Below are 23,844 nucleotides of genomic sequence, written 5' to 3' on the forward strand. Positions count from 1 at the left end.
GAGCCTTCCAGCATTTCTTTGAGAGAAGATATAAGTTTTTAAGTTTTGGCAAATTAAGTCATGCTCAAAGTGAATTAGCCCACTAGCTTCATTAGCAGACTTTACTGAGCTGAACAATCAGAATAATAATTGCCAGGTCATTAGAGGCTGGAAGGTCAGATTCACAGGCGAGATAGAAGAGATCAGTTATAGCCTAACCGACCTCCTTCACTACCCTTACTTAGCACAGAAGTGTCAGATGCTACAAACAAATATCACTATTTTCGCAGACACGTTTTTGAATTATTATACCGTTAACACCAGCACTCGCTGGTCCACCCCCCGCACCCCAAACAAAACACACACACACACACACACAAATAAACGGTCATGTGTATGATATGCACGGAGAGATAGACTGTTATCGTGTGCACTCGCACGTATAGCTGTATCTGTAAACCTACATAGTACGCCAAAACAGACAAGCATATATATGGGGAACTTGTAAAATGAAGGAAATCTGACACTGGAATTGTTGTAGAATTATTTGGCCCTGACACAGCTTTCTCAGTCACTATGTACATCAACATTCCTTCGGTTTTACTGCCGTTACAGAGTTCACTCTGACCCCCTGCTTTGGTTTTACTGTTTAAGCGGGATGGGGGACATGCCTATCAATACTTATTAATGTGAGTCCCAAAACTATTATATTGAGAACACAGCGAGCTGTAGGGAACCAAGGTCAACGACAAATTTACAAGTAATGTCTCTCGTTTTATTCAGCGTTTTCTGTGTGGATGTAACCTACCGAAAATGCCTATCAAGAGTGCTACCTCACAGACAAACATTTCCAGCCTTCTTTCTACGTCCAACTTTATGTTCTGTTTTCAATAAATGTTTGGAATACTGGCGGGCAAACGAACAATCATCTAGTGCCCGACCTCATCTGACTGTCATACAGCCACCAATCGCCTGGCTTGTTTACATAGTGTGAGAAGCGTGCCGGAGCGTGCGGAATAGGAAACCCTTTTATAAACGCTGCGCCAGCAAAAACGCAAATACGCGCATTGTGTGCAGAGTGGCAGCGGAGGAGACTCGCTCATTACAGCACAAAACCTGACCTCACTTCAGTGCGTCCAGTATTTGCACAAAAAGCGAACTGTAGAAGACTCAAGCATAGTTCTTCCTCTTCCCATAATACTTTTTGTCTTTTTGTCATAAAGGATTTAAGCTTGCTTTTGAATAATGATTTGGGTTTTTGTCTGTCTGTGTGCCTTGGTGACATCCTTACATGCCGACCAGCGTCTCATCAAGCGCTATGTTATCGGCGGCTGTCCCGATCGTTGCGACAAGTCTATGTGTCCGTCGATGTCGAAGGACTGTTTAACTGGTCAGGTCCTGGACCAGTGCAACTGCTGTCCTGTCTGCGCGTCTGGCGAAGGTGAAGCTTGCGGAGGTGTCGGAAAGTTGGGAGACCCGGTGTGTGGCGAGGGTTTGGAGTGTTCTGTATCTGGTGGGGTTGGGTATTCCGCCACAGTAAGGCGTAGAGGGAAAAATGGAATCTGTGTCTGTAAAAGTTCTGACCCGGTATGTGGCAGTGACGGTGTTTCCTACCGTAACATTTGCGAGCTGAAGAGAGTTAGCAGCCGGGCACAGAAATTGCAGCAGCCGCCGGTACTGTTTATTCAGCGAGGCGCATGTGGAAAGGGTAAGGAACTTACACATTCGTTGCGGCACATCAAACAATATGTGTTAAATGTTCTTCTGTAAATAACCAATGCATGTAATTACTGAAAAAACATCAAACTGGTTTTCGAGAAACATTGTGAAGCCCCACACGAGCTCTTGATGAATACTTTCACTCTAGATAAACGCATGTTTTTTTTTTAAGGATGCTTTGTCTTTTTGTTTTGTTTTTGTTTTGTTTTTTTTTTGTTGTTGTTTGTTTTCTCTTTAGATTGTAATAGGCAACAATGACTTGTTTAACGACTTTTTTAACCGGTTAAATTAGCGTGGGTCTTAGTTAACTTTCTCCTCCCACTGTACACGATATATTTTTAGAAAATGCAGCTTTAAGCTCACAAAAATGCTAGAATTAACTGTGATTCAGTTGTGGTGATACGTTTTTATTGAACTGAAAATATTTCACTGTGTCACTAAATCTGAATCTAAGTGACAGTAGTTGGATGGAGTAGGGCTAGGGGTTGGGGGTGAGGGGACAGTCCAGATGTGGTCGTGCGACGACGTGGGTTCAGCCGATGTCTCCACCGCTTAATACGTTCGTCACTGCCCTTCATCTGCAAAACAATGTGACTATTGACAGTCTCGCTTGAAGTTTAAGTATGTTTTCACTGCTTTATTTGTAGATTAATGGGCTTTAGCCAAGGAATTTAATGGCACAGCTAAAGGTAGTTGATTATAATAAAGTCAGGCTTAGCGCGGCATTTTAAATACCGCGAGGCTGGAGCTCAGTTATTGAGAAACAGAAGTAACCTCAATTTTGATGACTCTGCCATCTAACATGGTCCAGTCTGATTACCAAATTCTTCAGCAGGTCTTATGAAGCAGCTTTTTCACCATATCTCCGGAGATAAATGACTGCATCTTTTCTTGTTAATCAGACTCGGTGCTGTTATTTATAGAGGTTATTTTTTCCAGCTTCACCACTTGTTTTATTTAGTTTGCTTAATTTCTCTGTGAGCATTTTGAACTGTGTTGACACAATGCCACTTTTGTTTGTACAGCGGAAACGTAGGGGTCTGTAATTACACAAACTCACATATATCCCAGTAAATGATTCATCAGACTAAGTACCTACATTGCCTGTAAAGTACCTTTAAAGGCTTGTGTGACTGAACACTAACCAGATCACCCAGGTAATGTTTTCAGTGTGAAATGTATGTGTTAATGAGACAAAAATGAGGGAAGAAAATGAATGAATGACAAGTATTGTCTTCATTCTGAGGTATGTGTTATTCAGTGGCGCACAGAGCTGACCAGCTGCTCCATGCTAAATGCTGGAAACAGGTTGAGTTCAGTTTAGTTTGTGGCCTGAAAAATGATTCACTACAATACTGTCAGCAAGAACCACACCAAAGGTATGCATAACCAAACAATGACTCAGGCATTGCCAGATATCACACTAGTTTAAACTACACACATACACACACAATACAACACTCATGCACTCACTCACTCAGCCACTCAGCCACACTCATCAGACTGTCTATTTGATGAATACTGATCATCAACATGCCAAGTCCCTACTGCTGTCAACATATATTGACAAGTGCATATGAATAAATTATTTTTTCAGCATTAGACTTGAAAATATTTGAATGACCATAGGTCTGAGGTGTGTGGATTCAACAATCAATTCAAACGCTGAGTCTACATTTCCCTTCAGATGTGCCCATCTGGCCAAACTCGTGTCTCGCTGGCCCAAGTAAAGACCTTCGGACCTCTGCCAAGCTGTGAGAGGTCCCAGTGTTCCTGGCCCTGGCCCCATGAAAAGAAAATACAGATTCAGGCACCTCTTATGATGTCATTTGCATCTGTTTCTTGAGTTGGCGGTTATGCAAGTTATTTTAGCTGGCTCTAGATTTAGGTCAAATTCTCCTGTTATTATAGGGACATGTGTATTTGACCAGAAATCTGGCTTTACTGTAAAGTGACATATACAGAGTGTAGAAAAACATCAAGCAACACTTCAGTCGGTGTGTCAACATATTTTATTTTACTTTTATATGTTTAATATTGTTTAGTAACTTAATTCAGTTAGTTTCAGTAGTGGAGGCCATGTCAAAATTGAAATGGCAAAGTGAAGAAAGAATGGTCACAGGCACAGACACAAACCCATACCAGAACATCTGAATACAGTTGAAAACCATTGTCGCAGTTCTGTCCAGTCTCTGATCACAGATTGAGTTGCCATATTCGCAGCCTGTCCTCTCTCACTGCCCAGAACTGAATTTAAATAGCTTTGGTAAAAGCATTTGTGGTCAGACTGGTATGTGTGTGTGACTATGTATGTGTGGATCTGTGTGTGTGTATTTGCTTTCCTTTGGCCTTCCCTGAAGCGTTCTCTGCCTTGCTTTGTTCTCAGAGTTGGACTGTATGGGGGACTATAGCTGAAAGTTATTTTATGTTTTTTATTAGTTTAGCTCTGGGTTATATGTATTTTTTGCTGTGCTGGAACCTTTGTGTTGTGTTGTGTTGTGCTTGTGTGTGTGTGTGTGTTTTTATGCGTATGTGCTTTTACAGTCGCTCTCCCGGCCAAAGTTTTTGCGTGGTCAGAGCTTCCCTAGCTCACAATGTTGTTGTGTATTTTCTCACTGGATGATGGACATTGCCGGACCACTACTGACAGAACACATATTTCTTGCAGGGATGTGGACCTACTTCTTTTCATTTTTCTCTGTCCTTCTTTCCTGTTTATTTATTGGTTCCTGATTCTATTTTCTTTCCCTTATCCCTCCGTCCCATACCCCTCCCACTTACTTTCTTTTTCTTGTTCTCTGTTTTCACTGACCTTTGTTTCCTCCTTTACTTTCTCGTCTCACTTTCTCTTTCCTTTTCCCCCTTGCCCTTTTGGTTTCTTTTTCCTATCTGTCTATCTTTTATCCTTCCCTGTCACATCTTTACTGATTTCTTACTGTCCTCTGCCCTCCCTCTTTGACCCTGTGAAAAGTTTGTCTGTACCTCTCTCATCCTGTGAACAGATGGGGTTTCTGTGACTGCGGACTTTAGCTGTCAGATCCCACTATGATAAGACACGCTGTTTTCAAATCTCTCTGCCCTTGTCTCTTTCCTTCTCTCTCTTTGAGGAAAAACCATAGTGTTTTGGTTCCATTACCTCATCAACTGAATGGCTGATCTGGTATTGATTAGTCACGTCTACTGACTGACAAACAGCATACAGATAAGACCTGTAATATCTGCCTTTGGCCTATACATCATTTCATGTGTTTGTGTGTGTGATAGGAGACTTCTAGTACAAGAGAATATTATGTGGACTGTTTGTCACAGCAGAGTAATGATCACTTTTTCTTCTGAGTGTTTGTTGTGAGGGAACATGTGCCTGGGAAAAATGAGGGTCAGACGGCAAGGAGGAAGAGGTGGATCTGTGTGTGCGTGTGTGTGTGTGTGTGTGTGTGTGTGTGTATGTGTGTACTACTGAACTGATTATTTATTCTGCAGTATCCCTCCATCCGACATTGGCAAATAGGCCTGCCCTCCCTTCTTTCTCTCTCTCTCTTTTTCTCTCACTCTCTTTCAGTGAAATTGAACAGTACAGGACTATATACTGGCTTATCAGAATATGAAAGACGCATGTATTATCTATGCACATGTCTATAAACATATCACACATGTATTACTGCACAAACATACATTTACCTTCACTTGCACGTGCACACACTCACAGTTTAACCCAGATCATATATCAGATTAATGAGCATCACAGGGCAAGTACAGGCAGGCCCAACCTTCTATATACACAGTCTGAAATGGGGACGGGGGAAGGAGGACTGAAACTGTACATGTTAGTCTGATGAGCGTGTGTGTGTGTGTGTATGTGTGTGTGTGTATGTGTGTGTGTCTGTGTCTGTGTGGGGGAGAGGGAAACAGAAAGAGATAGAGAAAGAAATAAAATGTGTACTGTGTTTTTGTCCCAATTTCACTGCCTGAAAGACATTTTTCATTACTGTCTGTCACAATCCCACAGACTCCATGAAAAACCATTCGACTGGCATTCCTCTCTCCCCAACCCCCCTATGTAATATAGGCCAGTAGGACTTTCCCACAGTAAAGACTCTTTTCCTACTCTTTACTAACTCCCATCAGCTCTGACACAAGTCAAATAAACAGTCCACTCATGAGCAATTTACTGTTGAAAGTCTCCAGTGGATTGTCTGACAGTCCCAGGCATTAAATGTGAAGTAACAAGATACTGAAAGAACATATGCCTGAGATGGGTTTAATGGTTCATGAAATTTTGCTGCTACTATAGCTTTTACACAGGAAGAGTAAACTTAGGTGTCAGATAAGTAACTCTGACATTGTATGAAGAGGCTTCTCATGGAGACAGTTTAGAGATACAAAGCTAGAGATTGACCTTTTTGCCATTACTGAGTCCTCCTTTGACCAAACAAAGCATGCTTTGGTCATGTGAGCATGAAAACTGATAGCCACAGTGCAGTCCGATAAATGGCAAACACCAGTTCTACAGTCCGTTATACTAAAATGACACGTAAATGAGTGTTTAAATAAATAGCGCACGTTTGAGAATATCCACTCTTCCTTTAGCACATACGTACTTGATTAGTTTAATCAGTTGTGTTGCTGCTGGTGAATTAAAACAAATACACGGAATGACTGGAGCTCCCGGTGAACTGATGCATTTTTCCTGTGACTACAGCTCAAACTACCTAATTAACAAGAGCTCACTGATCTTACAATCACAGAGTTCTGATCGTTGAAGGGCAACAGTAGAAAAAAGGAGGTAAACCTTGCAGCCCATCTGGTTCTTAGAGAAAAAAAATAGATCTCAAGGCAGTCTTCTACCCAACATTCCACTCTCTCTGGATATTCATGCCCCCCAGTGTATGGAGATCACTGAAACAAATATATCTCTGACTGTACTTCAGACCATATGTACTTGTTTGGCACTAACTCAGTAAAAACACTATTTGATGTATTTGGGTCAATCTATAACATATTATTCTAGAAACAAGCCTTTAGTCCAAGCAAGTGTATGAAGTCTGCTTTGATTTGAAACACCAGGGTGAGCTTGTCTTTGACTTTGGGGTGCATATTTTAAAAAAATATAGACTGCTCAAAATCTATAGAAAGATCTTCAAGGCTGGTGTTTGCTTGATAACTCAGTTTAGTCCATGCTTCTGAAGAAGCTGTTCGTCTCTGTGCGGTTTTCTGAAATATGCCTGGTCTTGTGCTTGTGCTGTTACCACTGAAGATGAAGAACCAAAAGGCCAGTCTGAATAAAAAAAGCACATTGTCTCACCACGGTAGAACTAGTGGATGGAATACATGATGATGGTCTGGTTGGTTCTCTGCTCACTGTGTTCACCGCATAGTTAATGGACTACATGACTCAGGACCATTACCAGTCCAGTGTTGGCATTTATCCTCTTCTTATAAGTGCTACTGTCAAACACAAACTTTCTTTGAGGATGGACTACATTGAGTATCATAAAGTGAAACACGTTGCTCAGTGCTACATCACAAGTTTGCTGTAAAATTCTTGGCATCTTAACACCTAAATTCATGACAGTCTTGGCTGAAGTGTTGTACTTCACACTGAATCACAATTACTCATAGCTGCCCAGAAATGAGGCCCAGAACAGGCTATGGGCAGCTATAGTGAGTAATGATTGAATAAAACAGGTATGACATTTCTTACCCTACTCTGCTTCTGCCCCTCAGCACCTAAAGACCTTTTCCCTCAGTGTTTGTGTCTTCTAGTTGGACAGTGTTCTGTCTTTCAGGCTGAGGGAATTAAAAAAAAAATATATATAAACATTTTTTTTTCTTTTATGATCTGAGAAGAGGACTTGCTTAGCAATTGAACATGCAAAGCTGAATCATAGTGGAGTTTGAGAAATTTGATTTAATGACTTCTGATATTAATTGGAATGTTCTGCTTGTTCTTGTACCATACCATCATGTGCAGCTGTTGCCTTTCTACACTGTCATTTGTCTTCATGCAGCTGAATCGATTTGTTCTTTATGTTATTCCCTGTGTGTTCCCTGTGTGTTATTCTTCTGAATAAAGTCAAATGTACCGAATGAAAACTTCAGGCTGTTTTAGGCTGCTCCCATGCTCCCAAATACCAAAAGGTTTTTGACCATCTCAAAATTATAGTACACAAAAAGTTGAAACTTGTTTCGGGGATTTTTTTTTCTTTTCCCTTCCTCTTTCAGCTTGAACAATGAATAAAAACACAAACAGCTCCATACTTTGATTATGTCTAAATAAAATGTATTTGTTGACTAACACTTTAAGAGGTGAAACCACAAAAGTGGTTCATGGCAACTGTGTAACTGATTTTTCCAGTGAGCTTCACTCTGGTTGTGAAGCCAGGAGTGACAGTCGTACCATAAAATGAAGGAGATGCTTATTTGGAAGTTCCCTGCTCCTCAAGGGAGAGCCAATGGAAGCACAGAGCCTGTAATTTGGTTTTTTCCTGCAGGCCAGAAAGCGAAGGTGAATGCCACGCTGGATATAGCTTTGACCTAAGTCAAACATGACACATTTTTCTACCCTTTAGCACTATTCACAGGCTCAATGCTAATATTACAGATCAAAAATAATACCTTCTTCAATCTATTTTTTCATTCATGTAAGTCATTTAAGTGAGTTTAAATTTGCTTGAATAACAGTGGAAATCTCCACAAACCTCAGTCAGACATATTTGAACTCTCTTGAAGTCTCTATCTTATAGAGACGTATTAGAAGTATTCCCCTTTGTATACAGTTTTTGTTACTAACCATTAAATGGGCTGAACAGTTTAATTATTGTAAAGAAAGTTTCATCTCAATTCTGTACAGAATTCTAATTTAATTTAAGTGTTTTGACCTCTCCAATCAGATTCATAATATAAGGGAGCAAGGGCACAAGGAAAAAAGAAAAGTAGCATTTAAGATGATTCAGATGACACCTCACATACATGCAGTCATCAAAGTCTCAGTCTGTGTAATTAGACAACTCCTCAGACAACACCAGTGCTGAGCCATGTTCAAACATATGCTCTTTACCAGTGATAGTGTTACAGGAAGTACCCCCCCCCCCCTCCCCGACTCCACCCGCTTTGTCTGAACCCTCAGGCAAGTGGAAAGAACAAGCAAGGGAAATTAAAAGTGAATTTTTTTATGGTATTTACTTTGCAAAGAAGGAAAGTTTATTATGTTCTTCAGAATAGTGATAATAAACAGTTTCCTTAAAAAGGACTTTTACTTTTCTTCTTATTCTTGAAAATTACAGAGGACGGTTCCAGACACGTCGCCATGGGAAATCTTAAGATCTGGCTCCTCACGTGTCAAATTGTGTGTGCGCGCGTGTGTGTGTGTGTGTGTGGGTATGTGTGTGTGTGTGTAACTAGGCCTTGTTTGTTTATTTATACTGAAATGCCAACACTTTTCTGAGTTACAGAATAGTTCCATATTTTGACATTTCTCCCATAATGGTGATGATGTAATTTAATATTTTTAGTGATTTGCTCTTAACTTGTATCCTGCAGTTTATTTGTACTTTCTGTGCTTCTTTAGCCCAACAGGACAATCCAAACAGCTTGAGATACAAGTACAACTTCATCGCTGATGTAGTTGAAAAGATTGCCCCTGCCGTGGTTCATATTGAACTGTACCGCAAGTAAGATTTTCAGCCGACATACTCACTCTCTCTCTCTCTCTCTCTCTCTCTCTCTCTCTCTCTCTCTCTCTCACTCTTACTCTCTCTCTCTCTCTCTCTGTCTCTTTCTCTCTCTCTCTCACACACACACACACACACACAATCTCTCATTGTGTAGTGTGTCCATCTATACATGTATTTATCCCAAAATAACTTCATGTTTGGGCATAGAATTACTCCTACCTCTTAACTTCTATCTCTCTCTCTCTGTTCTCTGGCTCTGTTTCTCAGAATGGTGTATTCTAAGAGAGAGATGGCAGTGGCAAGTGGTTCTGGGTTTGTCGTGTCAGATGACGGCCTCATCGTGACTAACGCCCATGTTGTGGCCAATAAGAACCGTGTGAAGGTGGAGCTAAAAAGCGGTGCCTCCTACGATGCTAAGATCAAAGACGTGGACGAGAAAGCAGACATCGCCCTCATAAAGATTGATCCACCAGTAAGCCATAGTTTTCTCCTCAGAAGAAATTCTATTCTGCCTTGATGTTTGAGATATCACAATAAGTACAAACAACCGGAATATATATGTTTTAATTTTATTCAGATTAACTGAAACTTTGTAAGTGACTTTGCTCAAAGGAAAGAACATTATGAAAATAAATTATAAAAGGAGAGAAGGTGAGGGAACGGAAGGCAGAATCTGGCAAGCTTTGTTGTACAGGTATACAGAAAGTTGATGGTTCCATTTGGATTCAGTATTGAAGAAGTCTCAGCATAGAGGGTACATATAGCAGGTAGTCTGACATTTCAATGTTGGTGCCACAGCACAGGAAAATGAAGGTGGTTTTAGCTAAAGAGATGGACAAAGAGTGTCAGATGGGTGAAGAAGAGAACAAAAACTGAATTCCCATGAGACAGAAAGTGGTAAAGACAGGGTTTAGGATGTGTGGCAGGCAGGGTTTAGGATGTGTGTCTTGTATGGGAGTGTTCATGCAGAAGAGTGATTTTTAAACACAGTCTCTGTGCGTGCGTGTGTGTGTGTATGTGTGTGTGTGTGTTTGTGTGTGTGTGTGCAAAGGCAGTATAAGAAACCTTCCTTCTTTAGTTAGACCAAAATGACATTTGCAATCAAGAGGCCAGGTCACAGATGACAGCCCAGTCAGCTGTGACATGCTCATATAGGGAATAACTATACTAAGATAAACAAAATATGTTAAAATAAAGTATTGCTCTTTATAGACCACTTAATTTCATATACATTGGAGCCAATGCCAAGAACATATTTTCTTCATGAATATATTGTAGTTTATCTTTTGCTTTCATGTTTTTTTGTCAGTAGGCTTAAAAAAAGGATAAGCAAACCTTTTTGTGCTTTAGTTGCACATAAACTCCTGATACAATCCATCAAGACTCCAAAAAACCCTGAACAGCAGATTCTAGTGTTATAAAATCAGAATCCAACAAAATCTTACAGGAGAAACAGTCTTCAGGAGGGGGGCGTAGCATTCCTCATAAAAATCATGTTTTGAAATATTTTTGAAACCAGCATTAACATTCTTTGTACTGTAAACTTATGCTTGTTCATTGTCTGAGTGTAATGGGATTAATGAACTGATCAAATTGACAGAAAAAAAGAAAGAGGCTGAGTGACTTGGGGTGGGGGGTGGGGGGGGGGGGGGGCGTTCACAGTTCACAAAAAGGATTTTAAGGTTATATCCTCTCTTTTCTCAGAACTATAACATTTACTGAGGAGACTTTCTATTTAAAGAAAATTAGCTGCTTTACCAAAATAGAAAAATATCTAATAGCTTCAATATGGAATAGCAAAGACAACCTTATAAGGTTTTTATAGCCACATAGAAGCAAGCTCATACATGTGTGTCTCTCTCTCTCTTTTTCTCCTTCTCTCTCACTTGCACACACAGTTTTCTTACATCCTTTTTTAGGAAAACTGCAGATCATAGATTTCCAGAATTCTTATAACGCACAAATTGGAGTCACAGACAGAACAGCATGGAGAGTGTCTGGCATGCTGTCAAAGTCATGGATTTGAGAACCAAGCACCAAGAGAAATTCTGTCATACCAGCTGCTATACATCTCATACACTCATCCTAGTGGCTGCACGACTAAATATATTTCTGCCCTTACAGAATAATTTGATTGTGGCATTCTAGTGGTCGGATTCCTAAAATTATGTGCATTGCTCCTTATTCAGTTAAAAATGATTTTCTGACCACCTGCTTAAGTTGTCCTGTTCATGAATGGTTTCATTTCACAGTTGGTTGCTGAAATGAGACATTCCTTGCCTGTCTGATGACATGTTAAGTGTCTCAAAATTTTCAGGCTGTGATGGCAAAACTGGATGAAGAGACTATGATAGTATAACAGTGCTTTTGTAGAGGGTGACACTCTGAAACCGTGTTTTGGTACAAAATTGACATGGTTGTACTGTGTTTTGTGAAAGAGTGACAAGGTTACACTATGTTCTGGAGACATTTTTACAGTGTTTTGGTAAAGAGGAACGTCATTTTGACGGTGTTTTAGAAGGGACTGCCGATGAAGCACTGTGTGATGATCAGTCAGATGGTAACGACGCTGTTCTTTTCACTGTTTCCTGGTCACCATTTCTGGTGTAGTCTGAGAAAGAGAGAGATATATTGAAGCATGTGTCTGACCTCTGTGTAACTCTGAGTGGGAAAGATTTAGAGAAAAGGAGAAAGAGAGGTATAAGTGAGACAAGTGTGAAAGATTTGAGATTGTGTTGAAGAAATGAAAAACAAAATGCTTTAGGCAAGAGGTATCCCTTGTTCCCCTTATGGAGTACTTTTACCACCTTACACTCTGTGTGTATGTGGCTTAAGTTCTTGTGGCATTGACTGGACATCTGTGTGTGTGTGTGTGTGTGTGTGTGTGTGGCTGTGGCTGTGTATCTGTGTGTCAACTCATACAGCCCATTATACTCTCTCTCTCTCTCTCTCTCTCTCTCTCTCACACACACACACACACACACACACACACACACACACACACACACACATACACATTTGAAAATATACATTTATTATATGTTAATATATTACACTCTACATTACATTACACTACATCATAGACCTTACATTATGTTGCATGTGTTATCACAAATGTCTTACATTATATATAATGTAGTATCTGCAGCCTCATGTAGGTCAGTTCTGTCAAACACATTGAACACTGCAGGTTCAGCCATGAGTCTAAGTCTCACCAACTGTAAGAGCCAGTTCTTTCAGAACCAGAGAGAATGGGCAGCACAAATTCTTTCCCCATCTCTTTCTTTGTCCTTATGGCTAATGCTTGTGCTCTGTTTGTCTCTGGGGAAGACATTACTCTGTCTGCAGCTGCTGAGACTTCAGAGACAGGAAAAAGAGGGAAAGTGCTTTCCTCATTTGTGACAGAAGGAGAGAGAGAGAGACAGACACAGAGGGCAGACTGTGTGTGTGTGAGAGAGAGAGAGAGAGAGAGAGAGAGAGAGAGAGAGGGAATGTGGTCAAGAACAGAAAAATGGATCCATATGTGTATGAAGAATACAGGGAGCTAATGAGTTCATCCCTGAAACAATGTAGGCAACATTATTTACTTGACACGACCAGAGCTCATGCATGGGGATAGGACCTACACTAACACTCAAGCTCTCATATACCTATATACATGAGACTCTGTCATCTTTTAGTGATTTATTACCTCCAGTCAGCAAGAGCCCTCTTATCTAACAATGGTTTTATGCTCACATGTCAAACTCCTGGACTTGTATACAACCCTTTTCTCATGCTCTCACACTGGCTTTCTTGTACTGACACATGTGGATTTCCCATATTGGAAACATGCTATTGTGGGCCTTAAATGAATCATATCCACGTCTGGTCTCAATCTCTGCTCTACTCTCTCCTCACTCTCAAAATGGCACTTTGGAGAGCTAGATGTCCTGGAAATGCTGGTAACATTGCCAAAGAAAATTCTTGATGCCTATTTGCTGTGCTAATGATGGCTGCCACGTACACAAATGCACACACATACACACACACACACACACACACACACACACATACACACACACACACACACACACACACAGACACACACACACACACACTTTTCTCCTCAGATCTTCCGTGGTCTTCGGGCCAAAACTGTGGTCAAAACCCCTTATATGTCTGACTAACTGAACTGAGTCATACCAGGACAAAATGTAAACTGCGTTGAATCATATGGAATCACTTTTAACAGAGTGGGTTTGTGTGTACTTGCTCACACATGTATGCACTTGAATTTTTATGTGACACTTTCTGAGAAAAAAATTCCTGAGAAGAACATTTTAGACTACTCTACACTGAAGATCTGTGATTCCACTCACTTTCAACTTTTATGTACTTGTAGGTACCCATATACTGCATGCAACAACTTAACACTTCTAAGAGAGTAGAGCCTCCCTATGTGTGTGTGTGTGTGTGTGTGTGTGTGTGTGTGTGTGTATGTGAAAGATGTCTTTATGTCACAGCTGAAATACATCCAACAGCATAATGATTTAACTCCGTAATGGTACTGAACCACAGCAAATGACTCCTGGACCACAATGCAAATCATTTGAAAACATATACAAACATTTTAATCAATCAACCAGGATGAATTCAGACTGAGAAGCCTTAGAGAAAATTCTATGGTCACAAACGACTGGTCGTTAACAATTAGTCATGGAAGCGGGCAAAGGGGAAAAAAGATTGCTTTATTTAATGCAATTACCAAGAGACCATGGTTTAATGGAGAGTTTTAGATGGTTTGGGATGGGGATAAAATCTGAGGTTGATTTGAACAATTTGGTGTTTATTATCTTATTTGTCACACTTTTTTTCTGTTGGCACCATAAGAGTCTTGAAACTTAAAATGTCCTATCAGCATCTAAAACTAAACCTGGATAAGATCAAGTTACTATTCCTACCTGACATGGTATCACTGTCAACACAGAAAATGATCTCTTTCTGACACAGCAAAGAGCCTTGGAGTGACAATGGACAATCAGATGCCTCTTGCCACACACACCTCACCCAGTTCTGGAGATATGTGGCATACGGTATTCATATGACTTGGCCCTTTCTCACCAGAAACATGACAGAACTCATGACACAAGCCTTAATCATCTCCAACTTGGCTGGCCTTCCAGCCTGTGCCATTAGACTCTTGCAGCTTGTCCATAAATCACACCTGGTCTTTCATCCCCCACCATTTTCAAGGGGCACTCTGGTATTCCACATACTCCATTGGCTCCCTGTGTCTGTTTGTATACAATTCAATACCATGGTCTTCTGATTTCTATCATTGGAGCAGCACCAGCCTGTCTCAAGGCAACAGCCTTACACCCTAGCAAGATCACTCCGCTTGACCCCATCTGGATGCCTAACTGTTCTATCACTACATGCTCCTGGACCTCACTCCTGCAGGGGTGGCAGTTCTCAAATGGTGGAATAATCTTATGGATGTCTGTGTTTCTGATTTCCCTCCTATCTTTCTACCAGCTACTGAAACCTTATCTTTTCAGATTGTTCTTGAACTCGGGACTAACTCAAACTGCCTCTTCAGTACTTATAATAAAAATCTTCTATGAGACTTTTCATGGGAAGGTTCGTTACTTGATAGAACAGATATTTGAGACATTTTAATCTTCTTTCAGACATAGTAATCTTCTAGTCAACATTAACGCACCTCTTATAAGTCACTCTGGATAAGAGTGCCAGCTTAATAAACAAATTGTACACTGAAAATTGTAAAACGCTGTTAAAATTGCACCCACATAGTGTTAAATAAAGATCTTCAGATGAAGAATGCATTCCCGCACACCCACTCCACTGAGACAGTCAATGGACAAAAAGCTGTAAAAGAGAACCACACCATTAATCCACTGATGTTACGTTTTACATTTATCCCTCAATGGATGTAAGACATTCATTCCATTTCTACCAATTTGGGAACAGTTCTATTAATGTGGCAATAGCTGTGAAAGGACCAGACATGGAAGTGAGTAATGTGTACTGGGTTTTTAATTAGGCTCTGTACACAGGACTTTCAATTTAACAGATTACATAGTTACTATGTCAGGATTTGGCGGCTACAGTAGGAATAGTAATCACATGTTTGCACCTGGGGGCGCACAGTGGCACAGTGGCTACTGCTGTCGCCTCACAGTAAGAAGGTCCCAGGTTCGATTGCCGGGCGGCAAGGGTCTTTTCTTTGTGGAGTTTGCATGATCTCCCTGTGTCTGTGGGGGTTATCTCCGGGAGCTCAAGGTTCCTCCCACAGTCCAAAGACATGGAGGTCAGGCGAATTGGAGATACTAAATTGCCCCTGGGTGTGAATGAGTGTGTGAATGTGTTTTTCTCTGTGTCTGCCTTGCAATGGACTGGCGACCTGTCCAGGGTGCTTCCCCGCCTTTCTCCCAATGAATGCTGGGATAGGCTCCAGCACCCCCGCAGCCCTAATTGGGATAAGCGGCTTGGATAATGAGTGAGTGAGTGAGTGAGTGAGTGTTTGCACCTGCAAAATTTGTAATAATGTGAAGAGGATAGTGTCCTAAAGAAAGGGAGAAGTTCCTTATCTTCACAAAGGTCTACAGTATCCTAACACACACACACACACACACACATGCACACACACAGAGAGAGGGAGAGAGAGAGAGACAGAGAGATGACAGGGTGTACCTGATATAACTAATTATTTCATTTTGCATTTTAGAGGTAGAGAATTGTACTTGGTTTAATTGAGAGCAGAAATGTTTGTTGTTAATGGTCAGTTCAAACCCACACATAGCTATTTTGGTATTAAGTGTTTTGTTCAATTGTTTGTTTTCGTTTCTTTGTTAGACGGTACAGGACGGCATGAAGGTGTGGGTACAATACAGTACACTGTCATAAGAAACTGTGGTATTCGCTGTTTGGGTTATAGTTGACTCGGATAACTATGGGTTTGTGAAAACGATTACATGGAATGCTTTTGAAACATACACATAGTAACTGTATGTTAGACTACTTAGATAAGAGGCAGATAGGAACCTTTATAAGAACTTTCCTTTCTCTCGCTTTCTCGCTCTCTCCCTCTCTCTCTTTCTTGCTGTCTGTACTTCTTATCACCCATCCTCTCTTTTAAGGTCTGATTATCCAGATACATCTTCTCAGGAATGCGTTTAGTCATTCACCTGGTGTCTGTGTTGTTTTCAGAGCCTTTGGCCGGAGAGTTAACATTTTATGTGTCTTGTGTTAATGAGGTATTCCCAGAATGCACTACCATAAACATAGACATCTGGGTGATGCAGTGCTGAGTGACTTTACAGGCAAGCTGGGCTGTGATGATGTAGAGGTCAGATGTAGGTCATCATAGTTTTAGACACAAGTATACCTTTTCTGCAAGTACTCCTCACAGCGAAGAGCAAAATGATTTTTTCCATGAGAACCTTCCTCTTGGTCACATTGTGCCATGACAAAATTAATTTAAAGCAATTAAAACAGTAAAACTAGGGAAAAATATTTTGAGAGACATTGGTTATGGTCCTGCCCATTTAAAAAAAAAAAAGAGTCATTTAGTCTTTTAATTATGAGATACCCAAGGGAAGACACACTGCCTGCTTTTCAGTTAACCTTGAACCTAGAATACCACATGAACTTATCTACAGACTCACACGTTTAAGCAGTTATAGTGACAGGTATTAGAATGATGGAAAGTTCCCTTTTATACTCTATTTCCTGTAGCTTTAATACTGGTGGTTCACCAATGATTTAATGCTAACCCCAGTTTACTGATACTGGCTGACGTTTTAACACAGTAGGATAAAGAGAAGGCACTCAGTTTAGTCCCCTGAACACAAGCCCTGAAAGTGTTTGTTGTAATCAAGAACCTAATGGTTCTATTTATCGAGAGCCGGATGGATCCAATGTGAGCAATTAGTGGGAATAGCACAGGTTACATAGAAAAAACATCCAAGTTGAAAATCCCTGGATAGAAATAACTAGTGAGTCATCTGTGGTAAGGAGAATGAATAAAAAAGAGAAAGATTCCAGAATTGGTTTTGGTTTTCCACATGGATGTTAAATAGAAACCAGAATGTCACACTGTCATGGAATGACTTACTAATGTTCCACACAGTCACAAAATGGCTGACTTTGCATACTTTTGGCTATTAAGTGATAGGAAACTTTCATAATCTTTGAATTTGGCCTGATGATCTCAACCTTCAGTAACTGTACCTGTAACTTTAACTGTTAGGAGTATGGGTTAACAGTCAGTACTGTTCCTTATTAGCATGGATATTGCTGTATCATTGTTTGATACACACTATCCAGAGGTATGTGTGCGTGTGTGTTAATTCTTTATTATCAGTGCTCAGTTTAAGCCTGCTAATGATTTGTAAATGATCTCTCTCTCTCTCTCTCTCTCTCTCTCTGCCCTTCCATCTGTTTATATACTTATTATTGAATGGTCTTCGTGGTGGTAGTGCTGATGGTGATAGTGGTGGGGGTGGGGCTTTGTGCTATTCCTGACCTGGGTCTCTGTTAAGAATGAGAGAGGGCATAGAACACTATCCTCTCGTTTATCAACTATCATTTGCTCTGTCTATCTGCATATTCAAACTCTATGCATGTCAAGTTTAAACCAGATCAACAGGTTGTTAAAAAAGGCTCAGATTGTGTTAAAGTCTATTACTATTTTTGGAGCGTTTGCAAGCAAACAAGATAAGCTAGTAAAAATTTTGCCTCCAAATGCTCCTTAGGTGTCATTCTTAGAGAGAGAACAGAAATAGAACTGGACAGCCCATACATTTGGGCTACCTTTCGCTGAGTCACTGAGGTCAAGAAAACTATCTGACCAGGTGGTGGAAGCCCACCTGACCAACACACAGCAGGACTAATAACATAGAGATTACACTTTCCCATAAATCATAGCCATGCTAACAACTTTCAGTCTGAATGTCCACTCTGTTATTGCAGTGATTCACATGTCTTTCTATCAGGTTTCATATTTATATATAAAAGAGAAACTTCTGTTGCTTTGAATTACTGACTATGCCTGCTGTGTCAGAAAGTGTGCATGTTAAGTTACTGGGCAGAGGCGACTCGTGTGTGTTGTACAGCACTCTAAATGTGTGTTAAATGCTTTTTAACTGACATATTGACATAAATGTGGTTTGTATAAATCTACTGGTAATTCAGAGAGACTCATAAGAGAATGCCTGTAGCAGGCATTGCATATCTCAGTCTCAGTTTCCCTGCTGTCTCTACCATAACTCTATTTTTACCACACGTAAACAAAATAGAAATTGCTATGGATGCAAGACAGGTCCACTGTTGTCAAGACGTGTAGGCGCTCAGCAACACGAGTGCAAAGGGGGAGATTCCGGAAAGGATTCACAAGTCGGAATAAGGTTGTTGTGTCTGGATGTGTGTGACAGTATGTGTCCTTCCAGACTCTACCTTCGGCCCATTTTTCCATTACGTCATAAAGGTTGTTGCGATAAGGTTTCAGAAGTATCCTGTTTTTGAAATGCTAGCTCTGTTTTAGAGGACATGTGATAGCGGAAATACTGTAACACTAGAAATAGGCCTGTCTGTCTGTTCTGAGATCAGGCTAAATTACAGTATGGGTCTAGTGATTGTCCCTGGGATATGTGGTATTTCCCTAGTGGGACTTTTGCATCTTAGGCAAAATTATATTTGAGGAAAAAAAAAACGAAAAAAACCCCACTTATATCAGATAATAGTAGTACCGAGACTGCTACTGCATTTCACCAAAACTTTATAGACTGGGGCATACAAATCCATCATTTTTAAAATTGAGCTGGCCTTCATGCACTGTGCTTAACTGATTTGTATTACTGGAAACAACATTTTGTTTGGTGATGTAATTGTTTATTAAAGTGATAGCGTATTGTGCTCTTTGTGGATTTATTCTTTTTAATTTCTTCTATGCACTATTCAGTTTTTAGGATTCCTTTCCTTAATGTCCATTTGTGAGTTGTGGTAGAGTCTTTTTTCAGCAATGAAATCAAAACAATGTTTGAATCATATACAGAGACCTCTGTTTTATTTACTTATTTGCAGAATAAGCTTCCTGTGTTATTGCTGGGAAGATCAGCTGATCTAAGACCTGGGGAGTTTGTGGTTGCCATTGGTAGCCCATTTTCCCTCCAGAACACGGTTACCACAGGGATTGTGAGCACCACCCAGAGGGGGGGTAAAGAACTAGGCTTACGAAACTCTGACATGGACTATATTCAAACTGATGCTATTATCAATGTAAGTGATCATTACTACTTCACATTAAATGTTATATCCAACTGTGTATTTATGCGACTACTTACATTCAGTGTGCTCAGAAAACCCCTCATTTGCACAGTAACTACACTAGTGTATTGAAATACTGTCAAAGCATGGACATTTATGTTTGGCATATTTATTCACCAGTATATTTTATTTAGGGCTATAGGTGCACCTATTAATTTTCTGTCCGTATTCTAAGACATTTTAAGGTTATTAAAATAAGCATGAATTTAAATATATTAACAAATAGTTTATATTATTAATGCATTAAGTAAATCTACCTCTGCCTTCAAACAGAAGGACTTCCCTTTGCCACAGGTTATCTGTAGTTACTTGTGGATGTGTTGATTTATGTCTCTCTGTTACAGTATGGGAACTCAGGAGGCCCTCTTGTAAATCTGGTGAGGATTTCTTCACTGTTCCCAGCAGGTCTAGATGATGTCAGATAATCCAGTGAAACAGCATGTACATGTTCAGGCATGTGTGTGATGAGTGAGTGTATGTGTGTTGTCTGATTATAAGTGAAAGATTTGTACACATGTTTGAGAGAAAGAAGTTGTGTGTGGGGAGGGGGTTTAAACACGCATGTGTATGCATTTGTTGATGTGTGTTTGCATGTGTGCTCATTTGTTCAGGTGTTCCTCTTCATGAGCACGTGTGTTAATCAGTCTGTTCTCTGCAGGATGGGGAAGTGATTGGTATAAACACTCTGAAAGTGACTGCGGGAATCTCTTTTGCCATTCCCTCTGATAAAATCCGGCAATTTCTCACAGAGTCATATGACAGACAATCCAGAGGTACAATGATCTTCTTTCTCTCAACAACTGATGCTTTCTGGCATTTAATTGCTGTTTCAAAAGTATATCATTTGACTTTTCCAAAGTGATAAGTTGGTAAGAAGTTGGTCAGACAATTTTATCTCAACATATTTTCACCACCAACAGATGGCAATGACAAGTAAACAGATGAACAGTGATGAGTTTTGATAAGATAATCAAATAATTAACAATGTGATCCTACATAAAAAATGGCCCTTAAGCAAAGTTGGACTGGTGTCAGTCTGCCCGACACTTTTTTTTATCATTCCCATGCCTGGCCATAGTGTTGTTTCATTACCAGAAATGACAGGTATTTTTTATTGTTTGGTTTGCAGGCAGAGGGGCAGCTAAGAAAAGGTATATTGGTGTAAGAATGATGACTCTCACTCCAGCGTAAGTTCAGTCCCCTTTTTCATAATCAACACTTCACATTACACTGTTGGCTGCAGTTTGTGTGATTTTAGAATGATAGCACTAGAATGAATTTTACCCCATTAAAGCCCTTATTGAACTATGTGACTCAGTCCCATGATGTTAGCAACAGCTAGTTATGCCCATATCTGAAATATTTTACAGATTGGCCAAGGAGCTCAAGGGACGAATGCTGGACTTCCCTGATGTCACTTCAGGGGCTTATGTCATTGAGGTCATCTCCAAAACTCCAGCTGCTGCGTAAGCATTGAAAACTGTCACTCTTATCCTTTATTGAGTCATGGACAGTGATTCTCCACCAGCAAGACTCAGTTAATGTAACCAGCAAGTTCTTAATTTATCGTTTTTTAAGTAAATTTTACCAGGCAAAAACCTTACCGGCTAACGGAAACCCTGACACACACACACACACCCACGCACATAGCAGCGTTGCCTGTTTCCTCCAAAAATCCCCTCACTCTTAACTCTAATAAAAGAAATCTGTGTGTGTGTTCACACGTTTGTGTTGTGTGTGTGAGAGATAGAGAGAGAGAGAGAGAGAGAGAGTAGGGGCAGAGTAATGCTGCATCAGCATTTTTTTCATCCTCATACTTACAGGCTGTCCTATAACTCATGACTGGTTAGGATTGGTAATGTGACCCAGGCCTCCTGCCAACTGTGGGTTATTAGTGTTTGGTGAGCCAGACTGAGGTGGCTGTAATATTTGCCTATCAAAAACACAGACAGCTCAAAGGCATGAAGAGAATGTGGAAGTGTGACTGAGGTTTGAGGTTTCTCATAGCATGTGCTTGCCATTAGACTTCATGTCCATAAATGTACACACTGACACCCCTTCCCAAAACCTACATCTCCTCCCTGATGTTTTTGCTCTGCAAGTTTCTTAGCGACTTAGAAAAGAGCACAAAGAATAGGCTCAAATCAATATGTATCAGTCTGCAAAACTAGTGCTAAGAACCACTCTAAGAACTATGTATGGTTTTAATATTTTGTTGAGTCTTTTTTTCTCACGGCTAAAATGCAGACAAGTAACTTTAGTGGTTAAGAGGTAACATAAATGTAAAAGAGTGAGAAGGTGAATTTCAAGACATTTTTTGAACATGTTCAAGGTCTATGAGCCGCAGAAGTAGAAAAGCAGCTTGTTACATCATTTTAGAAGTACTTGTGAAAAGATTTGAGATGAAGGCCTAAACTTACACTCAGACGGTTTTACTGGACATCTTCTTGTCTTGGTCTTTTGTTTGTTTTGACTGTGTTTGATAGTATGTGATTGATACTGCCACACCTTAGTCATCTTTGAGAAATGGTTGAGAAACCCCAAGTGGTGCTGAGTAGTCCTTGGTGTAATCTTTCTCCTAAATTTTTATTCATGCCAGAGCTTGAAGGAAGGACTGTCCACCCTGATAATATTACTTACTTAAAATTGCAAAAGATGTCTGTAAGAACTGCTCTTGTGTAGTAACTACTCACATTAATAGCTAAAAATGTAATTTTAGCATTTTTACCTATTAATGTGAGTAGTTACTACACAAATAAAAGTAATTAAACCACTGGTTTTAAATGACTCAAAAGTTAGTAGCTAGTTTAACAGGAGAGGTTAACCCAGTTTCTCTTTCTATAATTTAGTGGTGGACTAAAAGAACATGATGTTATCATCTCCATCAATGGTCAGAGAATTGCTTCAGCAACTGACGTAAGCAATGCAATCAAGAAAGATGCCACGTTGCGTGTGGTAGTTCGCCGTGGCAATGAAGATGCTATACTCACCATTATCCCAATGGAGATCGACCCTTGAACCTCACCAGATCTGGTACTCAGCATCGCCCACCAATGAACTTACTGGATGTATCTGAGGCCACACTTCTTTAGAGGGACTGTATCCAGTTGCCATATGTTCTCAAAATGACTGACAGGGTGAATAATGCTCTGTCTGGAAGCTAGATTTGTACAGAGCACATTGATGTTGATCCTTGTTCATGTCTATGAAATATTTTTTTTTTTTTTTTTAAATAGCGTGTGCTTGATAAGATGGTATTCCTGTTAACTGATTAACATGAGCCCTTGGGCATGGTTAGTTCCCTTAATTTTATGTTGCATAAAACTGAACTGAACAGAAAGAAAAGTGTTTCATTATGTAATGACTCTACCTTTGTCAAACAGTGTACAGCAATTTTGAGTATGTCAAAGAACTGTTTCTAATTTTTTTTTTTTTTTTAACATGAATAAGTAAAAACATTTTGCTTTTTCTTGCTAATTATAATTTAGAGCTGAATAAAGGTCTTTTAATATTGTTCTATTTGTAAATATTTTTAGACTGAATGTTTTTAGGGTTTCTTAATGAAACAACCACGGCAAAGGAAAGGCTAAGCTATTTAAGACTCAGCTGCGGAGAAATGATGGTTACATTCATTCATTCAGTGCTGCCTTTAAAGATGAGCTTCATCAAAGTTTCCACAAGACTTTTATATATAATATCAAAAAAAAAAAAAAAAGAAAGAAAAAAAAAGGGTTGCTGACAGTTCTTCCAGTAACGTTAGAGGGATGAAACACCATAAACACTGAAGTGAACGGAAAGGAACTTTTAGTCTAGAATGCACTGAGATATGCATTATCACTATTTCACTCAAAATAATGCAATAACAACTGAACTACCAGCCAAAACCCAGCATGGTTCCATTGTACCTCCATGAGTTCAATGCCAATACAACACTCTGAGAAAGAAGAGTTCCCAAATAGTTCTGCCCAAAGATGTTGTGTCTCTCCTTGAACCATTTGCATCTGGGAACTCTTTTCAATTAATGAACCCTTTTTGGAAGAAAGGATTCTTCAGTGTGAGACAAATTCTAAATTGAAGGCTTGTTTCCAGTCTAATAAACATTTTCTATAGTAAATTGTTTGCTGTCTGTGTTTTAGATCAGACT

General features: G+C 39.9%; 1 protein-coding gene across 1 annotated transcript; it reads left to right on the forward strand.

Annotated features, from left to right (window-relative positions):
• The first annotated feature begins 1,224 nt into the window (after window positions 1-1,224).
• htra1a (HtrA serine peptidase 1a) lies at window positions 1,225-22,722 on the forward strand. The gene is made up of 9 exons (XM_030786618.1): window positions 1,225-1,687; window positions 9,266-9,368; window positions 9,639-9,843; window positions 19,458-19,652; window positions 20,045-20,077; window positions 20,359-20,473; window positions 20,830-20,887; window positions 21,071-21,166; window positions 22,550-22,722. Exons 1-9 carry the CDS (start codon window positions 1,225-1,227, stop codon window positions 22,716-22,718), a joined length of 1,437 nt encoding a protein of 478 aa, XP_030642478.1. The 3' UTR covers window positions 22,719-22,722.
• The last annotated feature ends 1,122 nt before the right edge of the window (window positions 22,723-23,844 follow it).

Source organism: Chanos chanos, chromosome 10 (assembly GCF_902362185.1).
Source record: "Chanos chanos chromosome 10, fChaCha1.1, whole genome shotgun sequence".
Lineage (NCBI taxonomy): Eukaryota > Metazoa > Chordata > Actinopteri > Gonorynchiformes > Chanidae > Chanos > Chanos chanos.